The 10,091-nt window shown below is 37.5% G+C and overlaps 1 protein-coding gene across 1 annotated transcript; it reads right to left on the bottom strand.

Moving 5' to 3' along the window:
* Positions 1-2,960: 2,960 nt before the first annotated feature.
* On the bottom strand, positions 2,961-8,327 carry si:dkey-193c22.1 (uncharacterized protein LOC567837 homolog). Its single transcript, XM_034236596.1, has 9 exons — positions 8,120-8,327; positions 6,620-6,643; positions 6,379-6,528; positions 6,169-6,289; positions 5,808-6,020; positions 5,528-5,611; positions 5,013-5,154; positions 4,739-4,901; positions 2,961-4,192 (listed from the first exon to the last, which is right to left on the bottom strand). Coding segments are annotated over exons 2-9 (1,110 nt in total). The 5' UTR covers positions 6,622-6,643; positions 8,120-8,327; the 3' UTR covers positions 2,961-3,957.
* Positions 8,328-10,091: the final 1,764 nt, after the last annotated feature.

Here is a 10,091-nt window from a genome sequence, read left to right as displayed (position 1 = left end):
GCTTTGTTAAAGTGTTTTAATTGGAGCTAATCCACCTCTATATAAAGGTGTTTAAATTGAATATCTGTTTAGTTTACAGGCTTATTTGGGAGTGCAGACAATCCTTTGAATGGAATTTAGGCTTAACCCCCAAATTGTGTTTATGGATGAGGCTTTTTGTTAACTGTCATCATGTCCCCAAATAGTCTGAGCTCCATCATTTGCTATTGACCGGCACCTTTTAAGGTTCTCATACATTTTGGCTGAGTAATTTTACAAGTTGGGAAAGTTGAAGTGCTTTTATACTTTCTCATAAAGGAAGAACCAAAGGAAGAACCAAACATGTCAGTCTGGTAGACTGGTTCCAACTGTTCTCATAAACCCAGGGGCGGTTCTAGGGGGGGGGGGGGGGGGGGGGGGGGGCAGTGCTCCCCTAACACTGACCTCTGACCCCCCTAACAATGAAAATGTTTTTTTAAATGTATATTTTCTGGTACTCGGTTTACCAAAAACCGTAGGATTTTGTTGCTGTAATGTGAGATTGTGCAGACACCCTTATGTAAAGTAGAGATGTAACTGTTCATTGCCTTTATTTTTATATAAATATGGTGTTAGTGCAAACATTGCACTATAACTTAAGCTGAAGCTAACAGTAATAATAATAAAATAATATATAATATTTTTATAGCGCCTTTCAGGAAACCCAAGGTCGCTTTACAAGTCGTGTAGGGGGGGGGGGGGGGGGGGGGGGGGGGGGAAGTAGGGGGAAAAAGGCAGACAGGTTAAGGGGGTGGGGGGGGGGGGAAGTAGCGGAAAAATAAACCTATTAAACTAACTATACAGTGGCGAAAGCCTGGTAAAAAGGTGCGTTTTGAGGGCTTTTTTGAAAATGTCCAGGGTTGGGGCGCTGCGGATTTCGGGGGGGAGAGAGTTCCAGAGGGTGGGGGATGCCACACTGAAGGCTCTGTCACCAAAAGTCCGCAACCTGGTGCGGGGGGTGGAGAGGAGATCCTGTCCAGATGATCTTAGCTTCCGGGATGGAGTGTGGTAGCGGAGAAGGTCAGACAGGTATTGGGGGGCGAGGGCATGGAGGGATTTGTAAGTCAGAAGAAGGAGTTTATAGGTGATACGGTGCTTGACTGGGAGCCAGTGGAGGTGGATCAGGGTGGGGGTGATGTGCTGCCAGGGCTTGGTGGGAGTGAGCACCCTGGCAGCTGAGTTCTGCACATACTGGAGCCTGTCCAGGGCTTTACTGGGAACCCCGAACAGGACTCCGTTGCAGTAATCCAACCGGGAGGAGACGAATGCATGAATGAGGGTCTCGGCCACGGAATCAGAGAGTGATGGTCGTAGACGGGAGATGTTCCTGAGGTGATAGAAGGCAGACTTAGTGATGGATTTGATGTGTGACTGAAATGAGAGAGTGGAGTCAAGGATGACACCCAGGTTACGGACTTCGGGAGACGGGGAGATGGAACAGCCGTCAATGTGGAGGAGGAGATCCCCAACCTTCCGGAGCAGTGCTTTGGGGGCCACAACCATGAGCTCAGTCTTCTTACTGTTGAGTTTGAGTAGATTTGCTGTCATCCAGGTTTTTATGGCATGGAGACAGTTGACCAAAGACTGTGGAGGGAGTTGGGCGGAGTAATAACTATAAGATCTATCTGAAATAAATAAGTGTACTGAAACAAATACCAATAACTGTATTGCATTGTTTTCTTATGCGCAATTACTTCATACTGTCTAGTTCTCTTTTTCGTCCTGCATTTATTGTGCCCCCCTCAGAAAATAACTGGCCCCCCAGTGGCCCCCCCAGTCAAATTGGTCTAGAACCGCCACTGCATAAGCTCTGACTGTTTATTTATGTAACAGACTGATCGTAGTCCTGTTAGTTAGTCTCATTCAAGACGGATAAATTAAACAATCCAGATGGGATTCAACCCCACAACAACCATCAGACTTTATAGCTGTTTCATTACCAGCTCAGCTTGCAGGACTCAGGTGGACGGTCTCAAGAGAAGAATTAGACTTCAACAGTGTGTATCAGGTTCAGTCAGAAGTCTGTAGATGTTGTTCCTTTGTAGATTGATGACGTTTCTGCAGCACCAACCTGAGGTACGTTACTGTGTGTGCAACAAATGTACCGTAGGCCTATGCTGGGTTTTATTTGACTTCTCTAACCAACTTAAACCAAAAAAATCAAACATTGTTGTCTCAAAAGACGGTTGTTGAGGTTATTAAACATTTCAACCTGAAAATGTCCAACATCGACCAACTAACTCTTATAAAAATATGTTTTTCTAGTAATACATAGCTGCATTGATATAAATCAGGTCAAATTAAATGGAATCTATTGAAAAATCCAAGACTGGAAAACTGCAGATTCTTTCACAAGGATATTCATATAAAATATTAAAACACATGTTTAAAAGCAACATAAATATATATAACTATTAACTATATGAACCAGTGAAATTCCCCTGGGCCTAGGGGATGAATAAAGTTGATATTAGTCCAAGTCATATTTGTCCGGTATCTGGTATGGAGTTGGTATCAATGGTTCACTTAACATGGAAGCTATTAAGAATGACCATTTTTAACAACAAAAAAACATGATTGTTCAACAAAATATAAATTTAAAACAGTAGAGTTACAAAAATCCAATACAAAGCGTGTCCTACTCATTCGATGAATGAATGAATGAATGCTGAATTGGTTTGGACTCACTGGGTCCTGTGAAAATTAAGAACCGCTTCTTATTTTGTTGTTAAAGATTCATATAATATAGGAAAAACAATTGTGTTCTACTAGTCCAGTGTAGTAATACAAATTGGTGTTTATTTTAGTCACTGAGTCACATGACCTGGAAGAGGTTTCTTTAAAAAGTGCAGATTTTTTACAAGGATATTCATAAAAAATCGATTAAGTGTTAATATAAATAGTTGTGTCTTTGATGTCAAGTGTTTGATATATTACATACATTAATGGTTTTGCACACCTAAACAGTTCTTTTTAATATAGGCATCATACACATTACAATCTCTTAAAAACATTTATGAATGTTGTAATTTCTAATTTCAGTTCATCCAGCGGCCATAGCCATCCATTTATGTTGTAAATATATCATTTAATGTTTAGACTGCATGTATGTAAATGTATTCATGTTGTGCACTTTCTTTAAATTGCCTGCTCAATATTTTATTGTAACTATATATATTTTTTAAATGATTACCATAATGACCCTTTTTGTTTATTAGTTATATGCACAACATACTTTAAATACGAAACCTATATTATAAACATTTGATCAAATAAAAAAACTCACACTGTACTTCCATAAATATAGCAATTGTCTAATTTGCAATGTACATAACATCCTGTATTAAACTTTTGTAATCAAGTTTTGTAGATAATTAATAATGACAATAGGCAAAACATCCTTAGTAACTTAATGAGGGTTTAATGGGTCTGAAATCAATAAATAGTTATTCAAGAAAATATATTACATCAAGTTAAAAAAGATTTAATGTAACAGAAAACATGCGAGGTAATGAATAAAATGTTCAAGGTAATGTTGCATTGTCACTCTTGACTGTAACTGTACTTAGTGTAATTAGTATGCATTATCATGCTTTAATGTGTTTTACATTATACTGTTATTGCTTCATGATTGATTTCATGTCATGTTTACATCATTCACTTTCCTGCAGTCTGGTTAATATCTCTTAAAGACAATATCATAAAGATGTTTTCAGAATGCAGGCCACTAAGGATGTAGTTAAAAATCATCCGATGCACCTCCTGGATTTAATAAATTACAATCTGATCATTGTTATGGAATCACAATCCAGTTTAAATCGAGGCTAAATATGATTATTTTGAGGTATAAGAGCAGATACTGTAAACAAAGTAAGTGTATGGCACAATCATTAAAATGTTAGTGATGAATGGCTGTTTTTGTAACGATCTGAAGGGTCGTCAGCACGTTCCCAAAAGTTTTCTGAACTCCTGTTTGATGCAGCTGTAGATGGGATGGTAGAAGCGCCTGTCGGACACCATGAGGTCCGTCACGATCTCAGTGTGGTCGATTTTAGGCAGCAGGTAGAGGGACACCTTTATGGACAGCGATGTGAGGAGATCACAGAACTTTGTGGAAGATTCAACCGGGACGATGATGTCACTGGTCCCGTGGAGCAAAGCAAATGGAGGCACTCTGGGAGTAAGTAAAACAAGAGAAGATTGTGGGTGGGAAATGTGGTATTAAAATGAATAACACATGCAATACATTTAAACATCATTTTTATTTTTCAACTCAGTGGACATTTCTAAATGACAGCTAAAGACATGTCTTTTTAGATTAGCTTTTTATTAGCAACCCCCCACTTTAAATGTTCTTTTAGTCTTTATTATGTATCTAGCTTTATATTGTTTTATTTATTTGATAGGTCTTCATCTTTTTATTTGTAATTCTGTTGTACCTATATGTTCACTTTGTTTTATGGGGTTTTATATTATATTTTATATTGTTACCGACTCAGTTGTCTTGTGTCTTATCTGTTAGAGAGAAACCATTATTTATTTTATTTGTATTATCATACATTTCACCTCCTTGTGTTTATTAACCTGTTCAAATGTTATATTTTTGTACCTTTTAAAGTTATTAACAAATAATCTGAGGGGAATTTCTTGTTGTTTGTTTTAAATTTGTGATTTTGTAAAGCACTATATAAATAAAGCTTTATTATTATTTTTGTCTCACCTGTTTAGTTTGTCCTGGCTCAACATCTTCAGAGTGTGTGTCGGTGAGTAGTACGGGAAGTTCTCCACTCCATTCATGGATTTGTGCATGGTGGAGACATATTCCACTCCTCTCTTCTGCTCGTGCTCGTAATGATCCATGATGTTGTACACGCCGCTCAGACCTGTCAGGGTAATACGACAGATTAACTAAAAAGATATACATACATAAAGTTCAGTTAACTTTAGCATAAAACATGGTTTCAACTGTGATTGGTGCACGCAATAATCCTTACAAATCACTCCTCGTATTGCCAGTGTTAGGTCCCTCTGCTTGCTGGCCTCTATGAAAAGCTCCTCTCTTGCATCAATGAGAAACAGTGAGGTCAGTGTGCATAAATGTGCACCCGCTGAATGGCCGATTAATACTATGTTGTCCTATGAAAGAGAGAAAAACAAGACAATCATGGCATATTATTTACCGTGTGAATGTGCACTCTTCAAAAAAACATCGTCATCTTAATTATGTGCTCTTCTATTTTTTCTTTTAATGCCATACATATTTTATTAAATTACAAACAAATAAGATGTTTTGGATCAGTGCTACTAAAACTGAAGAGTTTATTATGATACAAGTTTAAACTCATTAAATTGCTAGCGGTCTCTCATTTGCCTTCCATTTTTTCTTCTGTGGATTTTATAAATTTGACTTTTGAATTTGAGCAACCTCAATGATCTTATAATAAATGGTCATTCTCATCTGAAAGTTTTCTCATATTTCTAAAGAATATTTAGAGACAGTATTTCTTACTTTGTCAAAGTTGAACTGGGGTCCACTCTCTTGGGCCCAAATCAAGCAGTCAGCAATATCTTGGACCATGCCTAAAACGTTCCCCTGGCGATCAGATGAAAACAGTTCAGATACTTCAGAAACATTCCTAATGTTGTTACTTTTCTGCCGGTTGAGTTACTGAGGTACAATTCTTACCTATACTTCTCAGAGTTAGACAGAAGTTTTCTTCATATTCAAGACAATAACACACTATATTTGAGGTGTACATCCAATAAAACTACTTTTCTAAAGCTCCTACCTTTGGATAGGTGCAGTAGTCAGGACATATGACAGTTGCACCCAGTTCTTCAGCCATCTGCCGGGCCAGCAAACAGTAAATGGATCGATCTCCAGAGCCCCACGCACCTCCGAAGATGTAAACCACCAGTGGTGCAGGCACTTCTTCAGACCCGCCCACATTGGGAGGGTGGTACAAGTCCAGCTTGTTGCTTCTGCGACCAAATGTGATGCCCTTTGTGTCCAGACAGAAAACACTGTGAGCTTTGACACTTTGATATATGTTGAGTGAAGAAGGGAATGCTGATACAAACACAATGGTATGATAATCCAACTTAAGATATTTATTAAATTGTCTTCTTTCTAACTTATCGTCAACACACCTTTTCATAATGCTTACGGTTTTCGTCATTCTGGTACCATGACTTCCACCGAAAGTAAAGCCTCCCATACTGCAGATATTTGAGAGTTTCCAGCACAGCTCTGGTCAAACAGTATATTCTCCTGATCAAGAAGCCAAACATGAAAAAGGGTATTAAGGACTGACTCTTCAGTGAAACACAGGAACAGATCTGCAGTATTTAACAAGTTACCTTGGTTTGAGAGCTTCTATGTACTTCTGATACCCAGGCTTGTTGGGCCAGCCATAAAGCCACTGAGCAGCGAGGGAGATGGAGTACGGGAGGCCCACCAACAGGACACCCACCGACATCGGAAGCGACATGTGATTTTTTAACCCGGACCTTCATAAGTAAAATATCTATTAAAATGACACTCTTTCAAAAGAAGTATCACTCAATTGTCTTCCAAATGCTGTATTTGAGTAGCTCTTACATGTTGTTGTTCACTAGGTGTCACCTGCAAAAAAGAGAGAAACTTCTCACAATAAATTGTCATCAACAAACACACATAACACAAAACAGTGTAAAAGTATTGACTTGCCTTAATTAATTAGTACAAATTAAAAATAATTCTTTATAGATATAGTAGTATTCAATGTATTACATGTCTGATATATGTAATATAATGTAAAGCACTTTGAGCACTTGGTGCTTAAATAAATACCACAAATTATTATTATTATCATAGATAAGGTATATGTTGAAAATCCTCCTGCCAGCTTTCTTTGAGTAAGTTGTTAATAAGTGTATTGTTATTGATAGCTTTGTTTATGCTTACCATGCTAAAGCCACATTTGATTTGATGGAACCTTAGTGTTTTGCACTTCCTGATTGCCATTTTTGTGTTAATATTCTAGCCTTAAAATCATCATCTTTAACTGTGACGGTCAAGTCTTGTGAAAGAAAGAAATTGTTAAATGTCTCTCGTCTCTGGATCTCATACTTTGACTGGTATGCCAAGGCAAAAGCACTTTAGGCAACTCTCCAACCAAGCTAAATACATTCTAGTTGTTACAGTATAAGCTAATAATACATAGCTGTTCTCAGATTTCAGGTTGGTGGGGTATGTTGATGTGTGTTTAGCTTGTAAGTTCATCAAGTAAAAGCTTCAATAGATGGGTTGACCTTTTGACCTTTTAGAAAAGCTGGATGCTTTTGGACCAACATAGATGTATTACCATTTTCAATTGCAAATGAATCTTTGTATTGCTGCTATCTTATTACAACGTAAGACACTTGTAATTAGCATTGTTACTGTCTTGGAAACTCTTTTAGCAGCTTTAAGGATGGCTTATTAGAAACTAAATAGAGATACTGGTTACCATTCATTAAAAAACATATTATACAGATTTTCCCAACTTGGCAACCCAAGTGTTGTTTGTGTTAATAGCTTAACAGGTTATCTAAAGAGCATTATATAATGGTGTATACATCACGACTCATGTTATAATACAATGTAAAAAACCTTGACTTGGAAAGTGGTAACCAGTTTTCTTAATGTGTGTACCAGGGCGCCCTGTAGTGGGCATTTATACGATAACCTGCTGCTTTTTAAAAGCTTCATCAATGCTGCTTACTCTCGTTTAAAAGAAAAAACATACAAATACAATGATCCTTAATCGAGCATGCTAACGCTACAATCACAAATGGTATTAGCTAGCCAGCTAAGAAGTACAGTAAGGGTACAGTGGTGGAAAATAAAAAACATGTTGCGTTCACTTGCTTTTCACAATTTCGGTGTAAAGCTAAGTTAGCTCTTTAATTTGACAGTGTACAAAACAAATCAAAGGAATGCTATTGTTAAATTAGCTTAACTATCCGGTTAGTTTTCGAAAAAGGTTAAGATGATATGTGTTTATAGCTTTACTTATTATTTCCTTCGTTAAACAAGGGAAAGGTCAGGAAAACACACCGGAAGCAAGTGTAAACCTACCACAATCACATGTAGCGCCTTGTGCCGCAGCCCATGTCCTGGGTTGATGTGGTTTGGTATTAAATATCGCAACTCGGATGAAGCGTTGAAATAGATGATAACCTCAGTGGACTCACTGTCCTCCAAAAACCGGTCTCGGCCAACTGTCGGCCTCATACAAAGATGAATACGGCACAAAAAAAGATTCTAATCCTCACTAGCTTCCGTTTTGGCAATGAGAACTACGAAGCTTCCGGTGTTGGTCAGATGAGTCTGTCTGCTAACATATAGATATTTATTCATAGACATAGTCAAACATATTTACTTTTTCATGTTGGTACATGCACACGTGCCAACATTCATATTCAAATGTAGTTTTGTTTTACATTTTTAACGTGGAGGATGTGCTGGATGTCATTGTAGGAACACGCTGATTTCTGTCTTCTGATACTCAACACCTCTGCTCTGATACCCCGGAAATAGTATTAATAACATAAGCCCCTTTTTGTAAATATCAGAAAACCTCTTATAGCTTCAGCCTACATGTCTAGCTGTAAGTTATTGGTGTGTGAAGGCCATTATCAATGTTTAAAGGTTCAACTGTAATTCATAACAGATTATTCTAGACTAGAGGAACACTAATGTGTCTAACGTGATTTATTAAATTGCAAATGTAGACTATTAAAATGCTCCAGTTTAATAACTATATGCTGGCATGCAGTAGCAACTTCAACATTTCCATCAACACCCCAAGTCCGAAGGTGTTCCACACACATGGTTAATTATTTACACATGCAACTTCCTGCTTAATCAATGACAGGAACAATAATGATCTTGTAATTTTCCACATAGCTCTCAGGCCTAGTGCTTACGTCACAGTTTGTTAATAACACAGGGTTAATATGTTAATATAATTGGAAATCTTCTTTTTGATCGGATGCATTGCAAAACCTAGTTACAATTTAGTTGGCTACAAATAGTTTTACTGTGGCTTTAGCTACTTGGTTTATACACTTTTTAAAGTTACTTCCTCAAAGGTTATTTTGATATATCATTGTTAACTTCTGTTTTCTACTTCTTTCTTACCCTTTTGTGGATTACAAAAAGTTTTTTTTATTTTAATGATATAAATCAAACATGAAAATGCACACTCTTAGACCGTGATTCCACTTTTCTTCTTATTTTGGTATAGCTTTTCATTTTCACAATTGGTTTAACATATATGGTATCGACTGTTTTTCACTGAGGCAGTTTTTATAATTGCCTCAGTGAAAAACACTCAAGTGCCAACTGCTGATTAAAACCTTTATAAGAAGTGTGTTTGTCATGCTGCTTAACAAATTGATCTGAAATGAAAATTTAAACGTTTGAAAAATGGAGATAATGTTCAGATTTCTCAGTCTTGTTCAAAACACTGAAACACCTGGGGCACAACACTACCAACATATACATTTATTAACATCAATGATGAGAGGCTGGTATTAATTAATTTAAACTGATCTGTGAACCTCCTGTATTTGTGTCCTGTATGTAATAATTAAATAATCAAATGTAATAGATGTAAATATAATCCAAAGGATAACTCAATTAATTACAATTACGAAAAGGTTATCAACAAGATTAGTAGCATCTAACTGGAACTGCCAAATAATTATAAATCAGCAGCACTGCCGGTGTATGCCCAGAAGAGGGAGCAAGCATTCTGTCGCTTGATCTTATCATTTGTAGTTTAGAAGAAGAATTGGAGGATGTAACCGCATGACGTAACCCTCTTTATATTTGTCACACATGTAAATGAACACAGTACAGCACACAAGGCGAAATTGGACCGCTGCATTTAACCCATAGTTCTAGGAGCAGTGGGCAGCTATTGTACAGTGCCCGGGGAGCGGTGGTGGGATTCAGCAGTTTGGTGCCTTGCTCAAGGGCACCTCGGCAGTTACCAGGATGAGGTGAACTGGAAGTTACACTTGACCGATAGGGATGTGCACTG

This window comes from Gymnodraco acuticeps, unplaced genomic scaffold, assembly GCF_902827175.1.
Source record: "Gymnodraco acuticeps unplaced genomic scaffold, fGymAcu1.1, whole genome shotgun sequence".
NCBI lineage: Eukaryota > Metazoa > Chordata > Actinopteri > Perciformes > Bathydraconidae > Gymnodraco > Gymnodraco acuticeps.
The sequence above is the reverse complement of the archived record's forward strand: the minus strand, read 5'-3'. Positions and strand labels throughout refer to the sequence as shown.